Source organism: Aphelocoma coerulescens, chromosome 1A, assembly GCF_041296385.1.
Source record: "Aphelocoma coerulescens isolate FSJ_1873_10779 chromosome 1A, UR_Acoe_1.0, whole genome shotgun sequence".
NCBI lineage: Eukaryota > Metazoa > Chordata > Aves > Passeriformes > Corvidae > Aphelocoma > Aphelocoma coerulescens.
In genome coordinates, this window is record NC_091014.1 from 55,129,672 (window position 1) to 55,151,766 (window position 22,095).

Below are 22,095 nucleotides of genomic sequence, written 5' to 3' on the forward strand. Positions count from 1 at the left end.
AGAGCAGGGTGTAGTGTTTTTAAACAAAAAACCAAACCAAAACAAAATGAAAAATTGTCTCGAGTAACTTTGTACTTCTTTTTTGGTCTGGCCTCAATTGCTTTTATGTTTTCTTTTTTTTAAATTACTCTTATTATTCTTATTATGATTACAGTTCCTTTTTTATTGATTTTAATTTCTTTCATTTATGAAACATGCATGAACCAACAATGTGACTCTAGGAGGTTATTGCTGAGTTGTGCTGATGTCGATTTCATACTGTGATATTTTTTCTCTATTTACCTAGAGATCAGTATTTCAATATATAACGATGTGCATGTTTTCCCCCCTTCTCCCGCTGCATGCAGGGATTCGGGTTCGTAACTTTCGAGAATAGTGCTGATGCAGACAGGGCCAGGGAGAAATTACACGGCACCGTGGTAGAGGGCCGTAAAATCGAGGTGCATGTCTTCAGTAATTCAATTTCTTCTTTATATTTATTCTTTTGATTTCTTTTTGTGTCTTGCCTCACTTATTTCACATTTGGATCCCAGTCTCATGTGTGCGTGTGTGTTTGTGTCTGTGTCCTTCACCTCCCTGCACTGAAATGTATAGAAGTTTACACCCTTTACAGAATATTTTTATTGTTGTTTGGGGTATTATTTTTTCCTTTTCTTTCTTCTTTTATTAAGTTTTATTCCCACCCACTCCAAATTTTTGCCCTTCTGCTGTCTTGATTTTTCCTTTGCTTCAGTTTGCGAGGCTCCGATTTCCTGTTACCAGGCCTGAACAAAACTAACTGAAAGAGTACTGTCCAACTTCTAACTCTGTGTCCAAAAAAGAAAGCAGGGGGCCAGCCAGTATCCTCTCTTTCCTCTGAGGCCAGTTCTCCTCCATGCAAGTGTGAGATGATGCCTGTGGGAGGGGTGGGGACAAATGGGGTAGCAGCCCTGAGTGGGCTGTGCTATACGACGCTGCTGGTTTCTTGACCTGCTCATGGTCAAGAATGGGTTTGGTGAAAGCTAATCGTAAAAGTTTGCTAGCTCTCGCCGCCGGGGAGGGAAGGGCTAATGTTGGCTGGCCAACATGACTGTATGTTGGGCATGCCTGGTATTGACCAGTTTGGTGTTCCACTGCATTGAAGGCTAACTGGCATCATCCCTCTCTCCTTCTTTCTTAAAAAAAACAAAAAACAAACACAAACCAAAAAGTACAAATATTGAAACAAAAAAGCCGCCGTTTTTGAGTAAGATGTCTGCATATTTTGCCTTTTTTTTTTTTTTTTCTGTTTTGTTTTGTTTTTTTTTTTATTTCCCTTTCCGATGGTTTAGCGTTTAGGGCCCTTCACTTGACTCACTCTTTCCATGGTAACTATACACAATGCTGGCGATGGTACGAGTTGGCGGTAAGTGAAACAAAAGTGCTAGAGAAGAAGCTTTTTCTTTTTTTTTTTTTAAATTTTTCTTAAAATTACAAAAAAAAAATTAAGAAAGAAAAAATCCATCTGCCATCTCACATTAACACTACGAAATGTGATTTGACTTGTTGTCCCCACCCACCTCCTTCCCCTTCTCCCCCTTTTATTTTCAATGCTGTTGAGTAATGCCGCCTGGACTTTGGATGTACATATTGTTTTGTAGCAGTCTGAGCTGTTTGATTACTGACTTCATGGTGATTTCCCCTTGCACATCTTACTCAGAGTTACTGAACTCCAGTTTGGCTGGTTTTTATTAATGCACCCATTTCCTCTTCTCTCTCTCCTGCCCCTTCTTTCTGCTGCTCTTTCTATCTGAGACCTGTTTGTAGCTGTTACTGTTTGTTTTCTCTCTTTTTCTTTCTGCCCCCTCCCCAGTTTATTTCTTCACTAAGTTAAATGCAGCTGTTGGTCTCTTTGCTGACTGGTGGTTTCTGATCGGTTCTGGCAATTTTTCCTTTAAGTGCTTGTGTTGCACTTTGCTGTAGCAGCTGATTTCAGGCACTCGCTCCATCTAATGATTGTCTGTGAGACCCTAGCCCCTCACTCCTCCCCTCCCCACCCTCTGAATCAATTGTGGTGTGTTTTTTTTCTTTCTTTTTTTTTATCTGTGTGTGTTTAACTGCATGCTCTCAGTCTCATCATTGTTGTTTCCCATTCTTTCTTCTTAAATGTGTAATATTTCTATTGTTTTGGGTCTGAAACAAGAGTAAAATGTAGCTCTGGACTCCCCACCCTGTGTACGCTCACCATCCATACATCTCAAGGGCCCAAGGCAGCTTCTATTTTTGTGTCCATTTTTTTTTTCTTTTCACCCTGGCCTCCATTCCCATTTGGCATGGGTTTTGATAAATTATTGATGATACTAAAGGCTTCACCCTCCTTGCAAGAGTTTTGAGGCTGACACGGGGCTGCAGTAACTTGGCTTCCAAACTAGTCCATCTTTTCTTTATCAGCACCATCTCTGCAGTAACACCCCACTTGCTTGAGCAGTCAAACCGCTTGGAACTATGCAGAGCTCTGTAAAGAGGGTGGAGGGCACAGTAAACCCCCAAATGATCCAGGTCTGCTGCTATGTATTCTTTTTGTTCCATGAGATTTGTGACAAGGAAGAAATAATCTGGAAAAAGATTTTAAAATGGTGGGTGTAAATCAGTGAATGTAGACCATCTGAACAGTTGGTGACATTCCAGAGATTTCCTCAAGCCTTGGGAGTTCAAGTCTAATGCTGAGGGACTCCAGGCTAACTTTTTCTACCCAAAAGTGTCCTGGCGGTGACCTGCTGGGCCCCAGTTCCAGTGGTGAGCTTGAGAAACAAGTCAGCTTGTGCATCACCTGGTTCAATTCTCCTGCCCTGGGCTGCAGAAATTATTCCTGCCTCTCGAACAGAACCTGGACAAAGCATCTAGGGTTTGCCCTTTTGATCACTGAGCTGTAAATAATCCTCTGCCTAGGGATGGCAGGGTGGTGGAGAATCTGCGCTTTACTCTTGTTGGCCTTTTGTTTAATGCATAATTTTAAAATGCCACGTTTAGCTGTAACTTTTATAATTAAATGGCAACTGTTAAAAGTAATTTAAAGATTACATTCATGTAAAATTAGCTGTTTAATTTTATTTTGCTCAGAGAAGTATAGTGTGTGTGTGTATGTGTGTGTGTGGTATCTGAGAGCTTTTCACCATTTTCCCTAACGTCCTGTGCTTCCTTCCCTCTCCTCCCCCTCCCCTTTCTTGCTTTTAGGTTAACAATGCCACTGCGAGAGTGATGACCAATAAGAAGATGGTCACACCTTATGCAAATGGTAAGAGAGACAGTTTGTACTACTGATGAGCTGAAACGTTTGAAGAAAGATAAAAGGGAAAAGTCATGACCTCTCCTCAGGACCAAAAGAAACCAACAAAACCCCACAAACTCTTAATTTATACCATTATCCAGTATAACCCTAAAGTGTTTGTGGAGGATTACCATTTTCCAGATGGAGAAGTGGGAACAGAGAGAGGTAGGGACATGCCCAATGTGGCCATCATGGGTAAAGATGCCAAGGGCCAGCGGGTTGCCTGCGCTACTACTGCAAGCTGATGCCGTATGGTGGGATGTGCAGTACTCCTGTGTCTCACTGCCATCACGTGGATACCTAAATATGAATGCAGAAGCATAACTTAAGATGTGTGATTAGCTTAATTACTTAAGGTATCTCAGTTTAGGTTTTCTCTGTAAAAGTACAGCTGTCCCCAAGCAACCACCAGAACAGAGCCTTTGTGCTGCTTGTTTGCTTGCATTTTGTTTCAGACTGCACCCGTGTTCAGTCATTTCCCAGTGAACCTAAACGGAGAAAGACCAAGTTGTTTGGGTAGTGAAGAATCCTGTTTCATTGGGATATCTTGCTGGTTCTCTGTCCAGTCATTTTACTTCATAGGCATATGTAGCATAGAAAGTCATTCTCCCAGCAGAACTGAATACTGCTTTGATAAAGATTCTGAATCTGAGTCATTGTCCTGAAACAGGCAGCAAAGTTCTTCTTGGTCTGAAAATATTCCCAAACAGTTTCATCAAGGCAGGAAGCTGCATACAGGTAGTTGCTAGTGTTAGAATCTGTTTTGATTACAAAGTAAGACTCCAAACTCAGAAGATAAAATTTCTTTATGTTGGTCTGCTGCCAACTTACTGAGGGGCCCCCTGCAAATAAATCTTACTTTGGGTACAGAGCTGGGGAAACAGGGCCAAGCAAAAGGCCTGGGATTGTGGGTCACAGTACCCGGAAGGAACTAGGAGATTTTGTAGCAAAAGGCAATGCATCCATGGTATATTGTCCTGAAAACAAGGGCACAAAATGTCATGCATGGGACTGTTTGGTAACGAAACTTGGCTTACCTGTGAAAGTGATAACGTACAAGAGTAATTTGCTTTTGCAGCCAGCAGTTTAAAGCCAGCCTTAAAGCTATGCAAAGGAATTTAGTATTAGACCAGGCTTAAGGTGTTCTGGAAAGTGTGGTTGTACAACTGTTGTTAAATTTGAGAGTTCATAGTCCTCTTGTTGCCACCACTGGAGTATTTTGCCATCAAGGTGAGCAGTGCAGCAGCAGTGTGCCTGTACTTGTAGAGGGAGCCTGTGCTGCATCTGTCAGTGATACTCTGCCAGCAGGTGAAGGGGTGGTGTTGACCATCTGCAGTTCACAGAGTTGTTCTTACGGCTTCTAGAGCGGTTAGAGGTGTTAAAAGTTCAGCAAGTGCACCAGGGCTCCAAGGCAGGGGAAGCATATGGATTTATTTAAATAAAAATGCCTCTGTGATTGCTAGCTGTACAGCTGAGACCTTTCCTGAAAGGAATGCTTTGTGGAAGCCAACCCAGATCACATTGTTAGCTTTATACTTCTTTTCTCCCCCATTGGAGAGATGGAGGGGGAAAAGACAGATAGATTTCTAGATGTGACTGGAAATATGTACCAACTCATACCCATACTTCTTTAAGCCCTATTCTCTTGTAGGTTTTATCTTGATGATTTGCAGTTCTTGCCAATTATCCATATTATACTGAAATCATTTCTCTGTGAAGGCTTTCACCTGAAAAGCAGCATAAAGAAGGCAAGAAATACTAAAATAACAGTGAGGAGAAAATGTGAGATGAATAGAATGATTTGGTTTTATGAACTATAGTTGTGTAATGCAGTTAATGAAGAAGTTCAGACACTGTTGCTTTTTAGCAGATCTCTAGCAGACAAGACAGAAGGATTCAAAGCTATAAATTGACTTGCCTGAAATGACAGTCTGGGCCGGTGGCTTTATAGAGGGCTTGGATCTGCAGTGTTCCCAGTGAAAGTAGGGAGGAGCTGGCAGCAAGGCTCCTGCAGGGAATGCCAGGTCGCATGGTGCTCATGGCGAATATGCATATAAGGTAGTTGGCATTCCCACAGCAGTGCCTCTGCCCGCTGCGGATCAGCTGATGTTTTGCTGTTCCCTCCAATACAGCGACCTGGACCTAGAGCTTGACATTAGGAAAAGGCAGTTGGCCTCCATCTACACCAAGGGGGATTGAGGCAAAGCAGAAATTGGAAAGAGCTGTGCATGTGAAGCTGGTGCGCATGCAAGAGACCATTCCCCCTACCCACGCTGCCCGTTCCTTCTCTTGGTGTAGATTTTGGCATTCACTGCAGTCTTTGTTGTTTCAGGTTGGAAGTTGAGTCCTGTGGTTGGAGCGGTGTACGGCCCTGAGTTATATGCAGGTAGAGCTTAAGTAGACACTTCCACTTCTGTCATTTAACTGCAGTGGTGTTTGTTTATGTTCTTAATCTGCTGTTTCTTTATAACCTTTTTACGGTTTTGTTTTTGTTTTTTATTCTTTCAAAAATTAAATTAGCGTCCAGCTTTCAAGCAGATGTCTCGCTGGGCAATGACGCCGCAGTGCCCCTGTCAGGAAGGGGGGGTATTAACACTTACATTCCTTTAATCAGTAAGTAGCCCCCAATGGCCCCTGTATTGTTACTGTGCTTGAGTTAACGATGACCTGTTACCCTTCTTCTCTCCAGTCTGTATAATATATACTTGAAAGGATGGGTCTTGCTGGGAATGAGTTTACCTTGAGCTACAGTATAGTGTGCAGTTGCTGTAACTTGTTCATCTGCAGTGTCTTGCTGTACTGCCAAATGGGTCCTTCTGAACGACAAGGAGGCTGCAGAACAAGGGGAGGGTGTGTGTGAGGAATAGGCCATTCCCTTGCTCCCCTCCCTCTTTTGAAATCGAAGAAACCAAATGGACAAATCCCTAAAGTACATATTATACAAGCTGCTAAACCACGGGTCTGCAGGGCCCCTAGTGGCATGCACCTGGATGCACGCTGGGTTGGGTTTGTGCCCTGGGACTCGTTCCCTCTCAGCATCTGTTCTCTCGGTATCTGTTTATGACATGTTTGCAGATGCCTCTGAGGTTTTACAAAGTTTCATCATGAGCCAGTTTACTTCAGTTTAAAGCATAATACAGGCATCGCTACATGTGGTGCCAGTTACTGGTCACACTTGTTAAAATGAAGGTGGGCTCTCAGTAAACTGGCACTTTATGGGAAATTGCTGCTGCTGTTATATGGGCTATCTTGTCTTTCAGGCTTTAAAATGAACATACAGAGGATTGGGTGGCAAAGAGTGGGAGGGGAAAGGAGGGAAGAGACTGATGTAAGTTGGTTGACTTTAAGGGCCTCTTGACAAATTATTTTAAAGAGCCTCTGCAGTTTTGGAAGAACTGCGTGCTGTATTGATAGTAACTCCCTGCGCTTCTCAGACTCTAACCAGACTGCATGGCGGTGTCAAAAGGTGGGGGGATATGAGCCCTGTTTGGGGTGGGTAAGGCATGCCAAAACATTAACCTCTTGCATGCCAAACCTCTCTGCAACCCTTCTCCCCCCAAAGGCCATGGTGTAGAAGGAAGTATGTATGGGATGCTTGCTGGGTTATAAGCATGTCCCTCTGCAGGATTGACGCCAAATGTCCCACCGCTGTGGAGCTATTGTGTCACTTTGTTTGAAGCAGGTGGTTGTTCTCTGGCTTGGAGCTTGTATCCTTTTCACCTTCCACCTTGTCTGTCTTCACAGTTCCAGGCTTCCCCTATCCAACTGCAGCCACCACAGCCGCCGCATTTCGGGGCGCCCATCTGAGGGGCCGAGGAAGGACAGTGTATGGGGCAGTGCGGGCAGTACCTCCCACAGCCATCCCTGCCTACCCAGGGTAAGCACTGGTCACAAGAGCAGAGTGCTCTGCACAACCGTGTCAAATAGCTAATCGGTTAACAACAAAACCCTAAAATTGTCTGGATGGTGAGAGTCAAGATCATGCTAGTGCCAGAGCATTCTGCACACAATGGCATCCAGTGGGGGCAAATCTAAATTTTTCAGTGTTAAGTTCTCAACTGAAGCAATTTTCAGTACTTGCAACAGCTTAAAGTGCTGATAGGTTCCTTCTCATAATTTCTCAATTTGTCTATATATGGTATTGGTCATCCATTGAGCCAATATGTTATAGTGCTGCTGAGAAGGACACAAAGAGAAGATCTAAAATTCCTGAAAAGGTTCTGCTCTTTGCACTCCATTTGTGTTTTCATATTCAGGAGTGACGAATATTATCCATTACCTTCATGCCTCACCATCTGGCAGTAGGACACAGAAGAGCCAGTTACCCACAATGGATTTGCTTTCTTTGTTGGAGACGGTTTAAAAAGGTTTAAAACAAAGATTAATCAAGTCCATTAATTTAAAGCTGGGAGTGTTTGGGATGTAGAGAGAATGATAATGCAATGAAGCAATGGCAAATGTGTGGCCTTAGCATTCTTTGCCCTCAGTTTTTCACTAGTAATGCAGTGCAATAGATGCTGTTACAAAGGAGTATTCCACTGTTCAAAAGTAGAAGGTACTAGGTCTGTATGTGAGTTTTGTTTTGGGTTTTTGTTGGTTTGTTTAAATATGATGGAACTACAGATAAATCAGCAAATTCCTTCCAAACTGTCTTTTTGTTTTGTTTTGTTTCTGATTTTGAGGATGCTTTAATCATATTGTCTCTGGAGTTCTACTTGCCGTATTTTCCAGGCAATGTTCTCAGAAAGAAAAGGAGTAGAAACGAATCCTCCAACACAGAGATGTGAACTGACCCTTCTTTTCCTTTACACTAGGCCCAAAAGGGAAGAAAAAAAATCATAAATCTTTTATTAAAAAGGAAAGTGGAATCCATACACATCAGTGCAGGGAGCTGGCCTGATATGTGCTGGATAAGCTCACAATACCTTCTGTAGCAGATTAAGTGATGAGAGCTACTGTGGCCCTTTTAGAGTCCAGTCTGATATTTAAAGTAGAGCTCAAGGAAGCAAGCTGCAGTGGTCATGTATCTGTCTAGCTTTGCTCTTTGGCAAATCTGGCAATGTTTGTATTTAATTCACCAGAAGACTTAAAATGAAACCTCTTGTCTGAACATTGGTCTTCTGAACAGAGTGTTTCTCGCAGGTTTTCAGATCCACCTTTTTGCCACCACTCCTAGTTTACATTCTCTATCCTCTAACCATAGCCTCTGACCTGCAACTTGTTTGTCTGTTATTCTAAAAATGGCCCAGTCCAATTTTATTGGGGAGTGCTCCACAGTGAAACAAAGCAGCAGAGCTGAGCTAAGTGCTGCCGTCTAGCAGAATATGAAATATTTGCACCAGGGAGGAGGAATGTGCTCTTCATCCCTGGGAGTAACAGCTGGAGCATTCCTAGCCAGAGGCTGTCACCAGTGGGGCACTGGGAGGGCCTATCTTTGATGTAAATCCAGCCTGAGTCCCATGTAAAAGGTTTATTTTCATTTGGAATATGGGCCAGGCTCCAATCATTAGCCCTTCCAAATACTGTCTCATGTCTGTGTTTACTGATACTACACTGAATTGTTCTGACCCTGCTGACTGATCCCATGTCTTCATGGGCAGCATACTACCTAGTAAACATTTACAGGGCACCAGTAAGCAAGGCAGATTCACAGAGGCCCAGAACTGTCCCTAGTCCCAAGCACTGGGATGTAATTAACTACTACTGGTGTTTTTTGTCATCATAGTCAGTCTCTGCAAGATACTTTTGTAGAACAAATTTGATTCCTAGTGGAATAATGCAAAATGTACTATTCAATTCCATGTTGCAGTAACCTGTAGGACAGCCACCACTCCGTGTGGGCACTGTTGACCTCCATGGGGTCAGGCACACGTTCCTGACACCTTACCCTCCATCGGTTACTTTCTTCCTGGCCAGTGGAGAGATGACACCATAAGATCAGTCAGCAACATGAGTGACCAAGACATAGTGAGTAATGTGGAAGAAGACAGTAAAGTAAGCTGCAGGTTAACTCAAACCTGATAGAAGGAATTGGTTTTCACAAACTTCAGCGGTGTGTAAGTTACAAAACTTAATGGTATCACTGCATTTGAGAGCTTAGCAGAATTTAAAAAATACAGAACGTAGATTAATAAAAGTTCGCTGGTATTGCCATACTGGATCAGACCTGAGTGCCATCCAGGTTAGAGTAACTTTTGACAGTGTCAAGTGCTAAACCAGAGGAAGGTGCAAGAAATCATAGTTCTTAATAGTTCTAATATTTATTTCAAGAACTCAAGATTTGCTAATGCATATGTAGAATGCCCACAGTTATGTATGGCTATGGATGTTTATCCAGGGAAGGTTTTTGATACCTCAGAAAGCAATTGCTTAGACTGTTGGAGGTGATGTTAGATAGTCACCTAAACCTGACTTCAAATACTAATGCAACCTTCAGTTTATAACTGAGGTGCCACTTGGTAGAAATAAGGAGACATTATAGCCTCTGATATGTAGCACAAGTAAAAACTGTACTGGAATATTGCCCTGATTTGTAGCAGCCACGCTTTTAAAATGAGAATGCTGACAAATAACACTTCAGACCAAAAGCTGTAAGAATCTAGACAGTCTGAAGAAAACTCACCTACTGTAAAACTCTCAAAGTTAAATAAGCTTGATAAATTTTATTTCTCAAACTACAGGTTAGTCATTGACTTGTGCATGGTCATTAAATACCTATATGAAGAGTAGACTTGCCATGGTAAAGAATAATTTAGTCTAAGAGTGTAAATATACACAAGATTCACTGATTTGAAGCCAAAGTAGATGGAAGACTAGGTGCGGGAAGCAGAGAGGTTTGAGGGTTTGAAGTGGTTTTTTCATTCCTTTTACAACACGGTCAGCTGTTGGTACACCTAAGTGATGTGCTGGCTACTTTACAAAACCTGCCTATTTCTTTCTCCCTTGGATGTGTTTTAGCTCAGCTAGTAGGCTTTTTACAGGTGACACTAAGATTTGATGGGCTGCCGGGCTGCTTTATACTTCTGGTCAGGCTACATAACTGGAATTGGTTCTCAGATGAAGGAATTCTCTCAGTTTTTGCTAACATTAAGAATCATGAATATGGATATTCTACCATATAAATAAACCTTGCTAAGTTTCAGCCCTGGGAGTTGGTGTCAGTCAAGTCCTAACTAAAGGGGAGATGGAAGATTCACATGTGTTTGGGTGTTTGGATCCAGGAAGTCTTACCTGTTACTAGTGTTCCTTGCAGTTTTCTCTGGAGAGCTGATGCTAGCATCTCTTGCTGACAGAAATAGTGGCCTGATCCAATGTGGTAATGCTTATGTTCATCCAACTGATTTTGTTTGGAATAACTGTTAAAACTGCTAACCTGTTCATAAACCAAGTCACTTCCTCTGTCGTGCGTTTGCCTTTCCTGCAGGAGCAGGTGGAGTATCACTGCTAAAACACTCCTGGTCCTAGATAGAGAACCCAGCAATGTAAGTCACTGCCCCAGGAGCCAAACTCTTTGTTATGTGGTTGTAAAAATTTAGCTTCAACAAACATGATCTTATGGCCTGCTTCTCCCTGCTGAAGTGGCTCCCCTCTTCCTCTAACAAGGGTCTCTATCTTCATACCTGCTCCCAGCGCTCTTGGAGACTACAGTAACTTTGTCCATTGGGAATGGAGTGTACTTTTCTTGGGGAAGGCAGCAAGACTAAATTATTCAAGCAGTAGCTAACACTGCAAGATGTTTTTTTTAATTTAATTTTTTTTTTTTTAGTAATAGCATGCAGAATTTTGGCAAGATCTGCTGGGCTTTTTTTGTGTGTGTGTGCCTTACAATAGGTGGGTATCTGAGGGTGGCAGGCTCTTCGCAGCATTTCACATTCCATCTGATGAGTAAAAAACGATAGTCAGAAGAATAGCTAGTGTTCCATACCTTCTTTTTCCTTAATTTTATGGGTAAGTCATGCACATCAGATTCATGAACATCACAGATGGTGGGGCTAATGCTTTTTAAAGCTTTGAGCAAGTTTGTGTGGAGCTCTTCAGAGGACAAAGCTGGAGGAAATTCCTCAGTATGTGAAGCACACGCTGAACTCAAATGGGTGGGGGGCATCCCCTCTCTTCCTTCCTCATCCTTCCCCAACCCCTGTCCCCAGAGTGAGCTGTGTAGTCTCCTGCTAGTGAATGCTCTGGTAAGAGCAGCTATTTGGGAGCCCCAGGCTCTGTTTAACAGCTTTTGTGCTTGAAGTTCTGAGAGAAACAAAATGATGGCTTAAAGCAGAAAAAGCACCATCCCATGGAAACCCTTCCAGTTGCTCCTCTCTGCTGTGGAATAGGTCATTACTACCAGGGACTCCCACTGCACCTTTCAGTTTTCGGATCTTGGACCAGTCACCTAACCTTTTTAGCTCATTATCTCTGCTTGTGAAAGCAATGCATTGTGGGTATTTTTGGTTTTTTCTTTTCAATTACATTTCTCTGTGTTTACTTTGATCAGAATTGATTGACTTGTTTTCCTGAGGTGTTGCATCGGTTCTTTAAGATGCTGAATAATAATACTTTGCATGCTTGTGTGATCAGCCAAATCTTATCGCATGTCTAATGTGCAGGGTAAAAGCAGGTGATGTATGGATGTCAGAAACAAAAGTCATGCAGCCCTGTGAAGCGTGAAAAATGTAATCAGGCACAAGTCTCTGAACCACACTTCCTGACATAGGTGACTCCAGCCCCTGTGGGATGCCTTCTGTGAGGGGCTCCTCAATTTCACAAGCCCACTTGATGAAGCCAATGTTTCCATGTGTTTAGGGGGTAACTAAAATAATTGCAGGAGAATAACCAGAGTGGAGGTTTCTAAACCCTTGTGTCTCTCTTCAGGACGTCAGATCTTTTTGAGTCAATATTTACTGTCCAAGATGGTGGTTCCCCTCCCTCTCTCCTTCGCATACTGTCTCCCCCTCTGCCCGCCCCTTCCCCCTTTGCATGCCATGGAAGATGACTTGGAGCCGTGCGTGCGCACACACATTCTCTTGCTGATTTGCTCCTGCCAAAAGCCCAGGTTGTGGATTCATACATCACCTGCCTGTGTAAAACGCATGTGCATGCTGCCGTCCTCAATAACCGGAATGTGTTTTCTGTTCTTTTGTTTTTTGTTTGTTTTTTTGTTTTTTTGTTTTTGTGTGGATTTTCTGCAGTGTGGTTTACCAGGACGGATTTTACGGTGCTGACCTCTATGTAAGTACACACACCGGAGCCTTCTTGTCCCCAACCCCTGACAAGCCAGCCTTTTTTTGTTTTGTTTTCTTTTTCTTTTGGTTTGTTCGTTTGGTTTGGTTTGGTTTTTTAAATATCATTTACTTTAATTTTCTTCTTCCTTGTGGATATATATATTTCTATATTTAGGAATGCAAGCATGCTTCTCTGTCACTGCGCTTGCCCCTGGGTGCAAGACCTAAGCCTTTGGGTTTCCTGATCATTGCCAGGGTCAGTTTATTGGGTGTCCTGTCCCCCACATGCACACTGGTACTAATCAACTTGAGAGATGATTAGCAAATTAAAATTTCTCTCAACACTTCTCTCATTTACATAATTTTGATATAAAAATAACAGGACTGGTTTAGCCTCAGACCTTCCCTTTCCTTCTCCCCCTCTTCCCTCCCCTTTCTCTTCCCTCTTGGGGCCCTTTCAGGTTTGATTTGTGCAGCCCACACTACACTGAACAAGTTGTATGTTTTAAAATGTTCATGTGCCACTGGGATGTGGAGATTATCCCTTTGGGGAAGACACTGGGACTGATTAAAAATGGAGACTGAGATGCTAAAGTGAAAACTGACATCTCATTTTGCTGGTAGAAATGGCACCTAAATAAGCTAGATTCTCTCACCTCTTCAGGGAATTGTAAAGTACAAATATGTGGAGATGTTCGGTTAAAGAGTCAGCAGCCTCCTCCTGTTTGGGAATTAGCTGTGACACCACGGGAGACTTTGTCCTGTCATTGTCTTTGTCCTACCCGGTCAGTCTGCACTGCAAATCTCCAGGGCGTCTGTGTGTACGTAGGTGGGTTGTGGATGGAGGTATTAGAACTGACCAGTGAGAAAAGTGGTTTCCTCTCTGAGGGAGAGCTGTTGCAGAGCAGGAATATGGTAGGAACATGCCTTTCAAAGCAAAAATGTTCAGGGCCACTACTGCCATTGCAACTCGTGGCCTGCCTGGCTCCAGCAGAGTTCCCTATTGTGGCATTGTAGGTCATAGCTCTCTGGAGAAGTTTTGTATAGTTTGGGTAGTGGCACAATTGTCAGCACGGATTTCTCATTCCTGCTCCTTTGAAGGTGCTATTCCTGACATTTATAAAGAGGACCCTGGGGTTAGACTCAGGATAATGGATGGAACTAGCTTTTGGATTTGGTTGGCTTATATGGAGGATCCAAGTTCTGGACAGGTGGTTTTCCCAGCCCAGGTACAGCAGATGGAAGTTGTGCTCTCTGAGATGGAGAGAACTGCGTGCATTTCTTCACTCTTCCATATAATATCATGTGTGCAGTCCTTTAAAGATTGATCTGCCTAGTCAAGTGTTTCTTTATTAAGCTGTGTCAAGGACTACAGAAGGTTCTGCGTTTTCCTGCCTCACTCCTAAAACACTAGCTTTACAGACACTGATTTGCTATGGCAAGAAACCAAGAAAATGAGTGGTGCTTAGTGCCTCTTCCCCCAGAGTGCGGCATATAAAAGGCTGCCGTGTTGAAAGGGAAGACTGGCCAAGGTTACTCCCTATTTCTTTTGAGAAAGCTCCATCAGAGCTTTTGTTGGGGAGGAGAGGCTTACTTAACATGTTTTAAGGACAGAGAACTCAGCAGTGAAGAACACCCATAACCACTTGGTGGTGCATAGCAGTACTGCCACATAACACAAAGCCAAGCCCCCAGGTCAGGGTAGAACCATTAGGTGGATTTCTGATGACTTTGCTGTTGGTGGCAGTGGTGTCACTGTCAGAAAGCAGGATGATAGAAGAGAGGATTGCATCAAAGTAGATGGTGGTGCTTTTTCCTGTGTTATTGCTGCCTAGAGCCCTCCAGCGGAGCTCAGGAAAAAGTTATCATTATCCAAACTTGAAGTTGCCCTTCCAAACAATACGCTTGGCACAGGTGGAATGATTGCAATGTCCCTGTGTCTCGCTGATTTGTTGTGCTTTTCACTGCAGTGCTTCCATCCCTCTGGTTGCTGTGATAGGTTTACCCAGATTCTGGAAGGGATGGCAGAGGATACTTCAGTTAGGACTGGGGGGAAGTTAAATCGAGATTCTCTTAAGACTTCTGAGTCCATAGGGTTGTGGAAAGGAGCTGAGCTGGCAGGGAGTGGTTAATGAATGGTAGGTAAGAAGAAAGGGAAGTGTCCCAAGTTTGGGCTGCTTTTTCTGCATATATGCTATGCACCGATTTCTCATTTTCCTCCTCCTCCTTTTCCTCACTCCTTTTTTCTTTCCTGGGGCAACCATCCTGCTAGCCATTTCTTCTGGGAAGAAGGCATTCCATCTGTTGTTGGATGCGTCCCACTCTGGCAAGACACCTGAATTGATAAAACAACCTGCCCCAGGATGCAGAGGGCTTCATTTCGGATCATAAGAAAGGTTATCTTTCTTCTACAATGGGGTCAATCTGGGTGGTGGGGGGGGAAACCCAAACAAACCCACCCATGCAAAGACTGCTCCTGCTTGTGAAAAGCGTGCTTGCATCCACTGGAAAGAAAAGGCTGGTGAGCCCCGCTGTGGGCTGTTTGTATGATTGTTTCTTTCCACAGCTGTGTTTTTTTGAACTGCTCTTCCTGTGTTCTGTTATAGAATAGTCTTACAGGAACCAATCATTAGCGCTAAAATACCTCAGGTAGGAGTGCCAGTGTGACCTGCCAACCAATCAGATTGTGGATTGCAGTGGAAAAAACTGAATTATACTAACCATTCCAGCACCACATTAGAGATGGGAACAGAGGCTTTTTTAGAGCAGCGCAGACTCACGTGTGAGCCAAGCCCCCGCTGTAGCAGGGCGGCGTGTGTCCAGATTTCATACCAAGTGGCATTTCACTCAAAATAAAAAAAAAAACAAACAAAAACCAACAAAAAACTAAAAACCAACAAAACTTAAATTCAGTGGAAGGGTTAACAAGGTCATGCTTGTCCCATTACCATGTAGAAGCACCTGCTGCAGTGGACACGGTTGTCCTGTCACCTCTTTTAATTCATTCATGCTCATTCCTGGTGCACATATGCCACCCTTCTAATACAGAAATACCAGAAGCGGTTCTAGCCCTTTCCGCTTCTCAACTTCTGTTATATGGAAGTACGGGGGTGGAGAAGACACATTTGAGAGATGACAAATAAAAGATCCTAAAATTGGGCTCGCTGCCTAAACCTGGCAAGCAGTAAAATGTACCTATCTGGTACCATGAGTTACACATTTCTCCAGGGTTACGGAGACACTTGTGTCCTAGGGGCAGAAAGGCTCTTTGGAGTAAACAGGGCCAGTGACATACTTTATGTGCCTTTCTAAGGCAGGAAGGGAAAAAGAAAAGGGAGGTTTATACCACACTGGCATAGTAAGCTGTAGTTTTGGATTTCCTCCTGCTCTCGTTGGATTGATCACCTGATATGGACTTGAAGAGTGGAAGAAAAGATGTACTTGAGCTGAACTGCATAAAATGCTAATTTATTTTCATTAACACACTCAGTAATTGGAATGCTGCTTTAGTTGGGATTGCAGCTTCCTGTATATGTTGTTTTTCCATGTTTGTCTTATTTCAGAAAATATAAGAAAATACTGAAAAAGCTGTCATCTAGTGTTAAAGAAGGAATTTTAAAATATAAGATTGCTTTGTTGATGAGCCAAGTAACATCACAGAAGAGTCATTTTAAATTTGGGCTTTTGTTCATACCCAAGCAATATAGTTGTTTGACAGCTCAGGTCTGTAGGCTCAAGCACTATGTGGGGAAAGGGGTCCAACACAGCCCCAGCAACACTGGAAGGCCGGATAGACAGAGAAAGAGAAAGATAAAGCAGCATTTAGGCTGGTGCTTATTTCTCTCACATGCTCCCCAGACAACCCAAATCCTGTACCAAAAAGGGCTAATCTTGATTTACACAGTCTTTTTGGTTGTTTTTAATGCCCAGTAAACATGCATAATCCTTCTCACTAGTTTCCATTTCCTTATGGAGGCAGTAATTAAACTGTCCCGTTGATAGAAATGCCTCTGACATAATGTCTTTGCAAGAAACTCAGCCACACTTGCTTCTTTTGAAGTGAGACTAAATATTTTTAAAAACTGAACCTACAAGGGTAACCTGTCCCCGTGGAATCAAATAGGTGGAGTGGGATTTTGCATGTCTGTCCTGAGTTTCAGGCTCTATGCCACTCAGTGGTTTCTTCTGTTGCAATTTGGCTGTGGCACTGAAAGAATGTGTTGAAGCTAGCAAGGGCCGTTTTTAAAATTTTATTTATTTTTAAATAATTATTTCTTTCATTTGGAAACAAGGTTTTTCCTCTTTGTTGCAGCTGCTCTATGCTGTTATGGTTTATATTTACTGGAGTACCTGAAGTGGGTAGCACCAGAAATCACTAGGGGTCGTAGGACCCTGCAGCTGAGCTTGTGGATGAGCTCTGCATATCAGTTACAAGTTTTGTGTGACAGGAATAGCAGGAGAAAATATCTGGTGCCTTGGACAAGCTGAACAGGCTTTAGATGCATTTATTGCATTATATAGGTGGATCCTGGGTTATGGAGAACAGGAGCATCGGCTGGGTAAGGCAACCTGTACAATGTCTGCTCTGTGCAGTCCCAAAGCTTGGTGAAAAGATTTATGAAAAAACAAGTAATAGTTGCAACAGGTCTTCCTCTTTCCTTCACCCTATTTTGGTGTATTTGGACCTGCTGGTCATGCTAAAAACATCCCCGTCTCAGAAATCTCCCAGCTGTCCACACTCATTGCTCCTATGACAGGAATGCACCATGCCATTATAATCCCCATTTTTGGTTTTATTTGAAGTACACATAAGTAGACTTTGCAGATCGCTTTGAAATGAGCAGGTCTGCCTGTGCGTGTGTACCTTTATCCTGAGATTTTTTTGTTTTTTCCTTTTTTAAGTAACCAGTAGCTTCAATTTTGCATCAGTGCATGGTTAAAAAGCAATACACGTCAGCTATTTCTTAACTTCATTTCTCCAATGAATTATTTCTCCTGTTTTTTTGTTTTGTTTTTTTTTGTTGTTGTTTTTTTTTTTTTATTTGTTGTGCAGTTGACTGAAGAAATGTTAACATCCCGCTCTAAATCTCTCAGTGGAGTCTCTGTTCCCTTCTCTGATATAACAGATGGGTTATTGCTTGTTATAATTATTAACATTGTGGTGTGGGACAGGGCTAGGGTGGGAGCCATTCTGGGGGGCGAGGGCGGGGTGCTGCGGGAGTCGTTAAGGTTGGAATGTTAACTCCAGTGGTGACTGACTGTTTCCGTAATAGCAGGTTGTTGTGGCTGCACGCTCTAGTACTTGAGGCTGTGTACTTCACTGAGCTTGTGGTAGAGCCTAGGGCGAACTGCTGTCCCAAGAGAATGCTGGGATGGATAGAACTAGCCAATATGAGTCTGAACGTGGTGACTTTGCTGGTTGTTCTAGCTCCAGATGTCAGCATGCTTAGTTTTTAATTTTGATTAATAAATGTTACTCCATTCCCCCTCCCACACCTGATTCCAACCCTTCTTTTCTTCTTCTTTAATTTTGTTTTTTTGGTTTGGTTTGGTTTGGTTCTGTTTTGTTTTCCTTTATGAGAGACATGAGTTAAAAGACAATTATATGATAAGCCTTTTTGGTTTCAAACTGCATCTTGCTGTCATGTTCAGAGTATGTGCCAGGCACATTCGAAGTGGCTTCTGATCTGAAATGTGACTGGCAAGTGTGAAAGTGTGGGGCAGAATGGGAATCAGGGTGCATGCTGAGGCCAGCTGCCCTGCAGAGGGTGGTGCCTGGAGAAAATACCTCCTGCACTGTGCCCAAGTGACAAACCAAGGGTTCAGGAAGCTCATAACCTAAGGGGAATACCACAATGGCTTTGATACAAAGTTTTGTCTTTATTTGGTGAGGTTAATGAAGCTTTGATTTGAATTAAGGCTGCACCTCATTCCTCTTGACTCTCTCACATTTTACATGGTGGTGCAATGACACCATGGCAAAACCAAGCAAAACATCCCCAAACCATCAATCCAAAACGCAGGATTTGAAACAGCCAGGTGAGATTAAAAGGGCTAAACTGTAACATGACATCTCTTCCAGGCCATGTGGTGATTGATGTTTCACAGGTGTAGATCTGTGTTGCTTTCTCTCCTGTTAACTAGAAGATTGAAGAGGCTGCAAGTCCCTTTCCTCTGGAGTAGGAAAGGGTCTGCAAACATGTTTTGGATAGCATGTTAGCCTTCACAAGGCTAATGCAGGCCACACAAAAGAAACCAATATTAATTTAAAATCATTACTTCTAATTTAAAAGCTACCCAGGTCCAGATTGAGAATTGTTGAGCAAACACACAGTTCTGTAGTGGAGCTGATCTTGTACTCTTAGTTACATATATGCAAAAAATATATAGGGAAGAAGTGGTAGAGGTATGTTGAACTGATTCTGGAGGTGAAGAGCATAACTCTGCCTCCTGGTCCTTCAAACCCTGAAATGTCAACTGGAAGAAAAAAAAAATAGCCAGAAGCATTCTGGAATTTTCTGATGGTTTTTTATAGCTCATTGTGTTTCTAGAAAGTCAAAACTATGGTTCATTTACCAAGCCCTCACCCCCAACTTCAAAAAAATGTGTTCAGAGATATAATAAAGATCTAACTGGGGGGCTTCAGAGCCCCCTTTGCTGCCTGCTGTGCCACCTTTGTCCCTGGTCTGAAAGGTGGCTGGCCTTGGTCTTTTAGTACTGCAGGCCTTGCTCTGCCCCAAGAGCTCCTTGTGGGAGTTCCAGGAGGAGACTCACAGGTTTTCCTCTTAGTCAGAATTCACATTTTGACAACACAGCTGTTAAGTACGTTTTTAGTAACTACCTCTGATCACCTTTGCTACAAGTGTGTAGCATGGGCAGAAATGCAGCAGCAGAACAGACTCTTCTGGCATAAATTCCTTTGACCTGTTTCCTTTTTATATGGAGAGGAGGGGAGAACAGTCTGGTTGGCCTCACTGTTGGTTTGCTTGTTGACAGCCCTGAAACCACCAGGGACTGTCTTCTCTGACCATCTTTTCCTGATTGCTTTTTGCCTTCTCTGGCTATTGATACTTTTGCACTTGTGGACCCAATTAAATTCGAGCCCTTTGGGTTTTCCAGGCTGTAAAAAAGAGAGGGTAAAACAAAAAAACCCCAGGAATTTCTCTGAATGGTCCCCGTTCTAAAATACTTCATATAAGGTATCCACCTCTGTTTTCCCCTCCATAAGAGGAAGGGGCCATAAAAGTTACCTTGCATGCAAGATTCCGGGTCTTTCCTTGTTTCCATTTCCTCCATGCCAAATTGCATTTTTTGCAGGGTTATAACAATGCTCAGTCTTCCTTTAGTGTATTTCTTCTGCTAAAGAGGATAATGGAAGGGCCTCCCTGGTCCCTCTAAGGAAAGAAATATGTAATGGGTGATGCTTGCGATAGACATGACATGGGAGCTGATGCAGTTTGAAACACTTCCTCTCCTTGTGATGTGTGTGACATTTTTTAAATTTTTTTTTTTTATGCTCTGCATGGGTGGACAGGTATCTGTAAAGTCAGTTCTCTTCTCTCCTGCAGGGTGGATATGCAGCCTACAGATATGCACAGCCTGCTACTGCAACAGCAGCCACGGCCGCTGCAGCCGCTGCAGCAGCTTACAGCGATGGGTATGTAAGGGAGAGGTATCCATGGGGGCTCGCTTGCTGTGCTCAGGGATTCAAGGAGCATTGATCCATCACAGAACTTCTGCTTCTTGCCCCCGTTTCTTTGTCTTACCTGCACTCGCATGCGCGCGCATGCATGCACCACCCGACACGGAAGACTTGAATGCACGGTTTGTCTCTGCTCCTGGACAGGATTGCCCTCGGTGTATGTGAGCTGGCACAAATCCTGGCCTCTTCCCCATCCTTGTGATTCTCTGCACAAAGCAGGCACCGTGGTTACACCCTCAGAGTCAGAGATCTGGCTCTGGGCAGGTTACTTAATCTGTGGGTGTGTTTTTCTCCCCATCATAAAGTAAAAATGACTCAGTTCATGCAGTGCTCTAGGATGCTTTAACATGCAGCTCTGAATAGATACAAAGGATTGTCTTCATCAGAGTGCTTGCTTTAAGATTTTTCATTGCCTGTGCAGTGAGGCCGTGTTTTAATCCTAGCACATGTAAGCCCATTAAAGATTATACTCCTCTCATAGTGGAGAATTCCTCACTGCTTTCTATTTAGCAGCTGTTACTGTGCCAGTAGCACTAGTGCCAGCAGTCACTCTCCTCCCTAATTGCATCATGCAATTACCCAAAGGTAAAGGGATGCACTAGCTGTCATTTCAAAGGTGCTGACCTCTTTCCTGCAGCCCAGGCTTGTGGCCTCTGCCACATTCCTCCTGGCAGGCTGTTCTCTTGCCCATCTCATACAATGCATGGCAGCATGCCCGTAGGATCTCTCTGCAGAGGGGCTGCCTGCATGCCTGTGTGTGCATGGATGCATACATGTGTGTGCAAGGGCATGCTGCTGCTTCCATTACCTGTGGTCAGACAGCTATTTCTCTGCCCCTCCCAAGTGACTTTTTTTTCTTTTTATATCTTTTCTCCCTCTCTTCAGTTATGGCAGGGTGTACACAGCAGATCCTTACCATGCCCTTGCCCCTGCCGCTAGCTACGGAGTTGGCGCTGTGGTAAGTGGGATTTTCTTTCTTGGGCTGTTTCTCATTTCCAGCATGGGGAACAGCTGTCCACTGGGTATCATGCAGTGAAACTTCACCCAGAAAAATTTCTTTGTTGAAGGAGGAGGTCCTTAGCAGCAGTGCTGGGTTCCCAGTTGTTTGGCATTCATATCTATGTGTGCACTAAGAAAGGAACCAGGCTGTAGGAGACCAGTTATTACTTGGTCTTGCATATCATCTACTACAATGAAAAATGAAAATGAAAAGCGACCAGAACTGCCAGGAGCCAGAACACTGTTGGTGAATCAGTAGAACTGTATTGAGGTGATACATAGAGCAAAAATCAGCAATAGTTAGAGATTCAGGATACCCTTTCTCGCCATTTTCAGTTCTAGGAAGCAAGGGAATAAGTTGTTCTTGTGACATCTTGCAGCAGAGCTGCTTCACTTGGTTCCCTCTTGCACTAGTGGAAGGATTCGGTGTCCTGCCTGCCAGCAGTAGTTACGCAAGGGCAGGATGAGGTATGCTGGCATTGGAGGGGAGTGCAGCAGCTTGCTGAAAACATATGCTTGCCCATCTGCTAGCCAGTGCAGTATCTGTGTTGTTGCAAAGGCTGGAATACAAATGTGTTCAGAGAAAAAGACACCTAAAAATAGATATCTGCAGTGTAGCACCTCTGTTTCAGCCTCAGCTCATCCTGTGGATTCTCTTTAGTCAGTGAGAGAAAAGCAGGTAATTCTAGGATACCCAGTCATCATATCTATTTTAGACCTTTACCTTGAGGTGAGGTGAAGAGCATCCTAGAAGTCCTGGTCTCTGCAGTCTGTAAAGGCAGCCTGGACAAGTGGCTTGAGATTAGGACTGGTGAGTCCCCTCTGTGGTACTGAATTCCCTTCCACCAAGACTTGCCAAACTTCACCTCCAGCTGGCTGGCCATGAGCATGCC

At 43.4% G+C, this 22,095-nt stretch overlaps 1 protein-coding gene across 14 annotated transcripts in view; it reads left to right on the plus strand.

Annotated features, from left to right (window-relative positions):
• The window catches only part of RBFOX2 (RNA binding fox-1 homolog 2), a 172,027-nt gene that overhangs the window by 143,418 nt on the left and 6,514 nt on the right, over positions 1–22,095 (plus strand). For 3 of the 14 annotated variants that reach the window (XM_069002901.1, XM_069002903.1, XM_069002914.1), the window contains 8 exons: positions 348–440; positions 3,193–3,253; positions 5,619–5,672; positions 5,807–5,899; positions 7,031–7,163; positions 12,469–12,508; positions 20,070–20,158; positions 21,089–21,161. In XM_069002901.1, the coding sequence (XP_068859002.1) occupies positions 348–440; positions 3,193–3,253; positions 5,619–5,672; positions 5,807–5,899; positions 7,031–7,163; positions 12,469–12,508; positions 20,070–20,158; positions 21,089–21,161 (636 nt within the window). The other 11 variants (XM_069002900.1, XM_069002911.1, XM_069002913.1 and 8 more) reach the window with 8 other exon arrangements.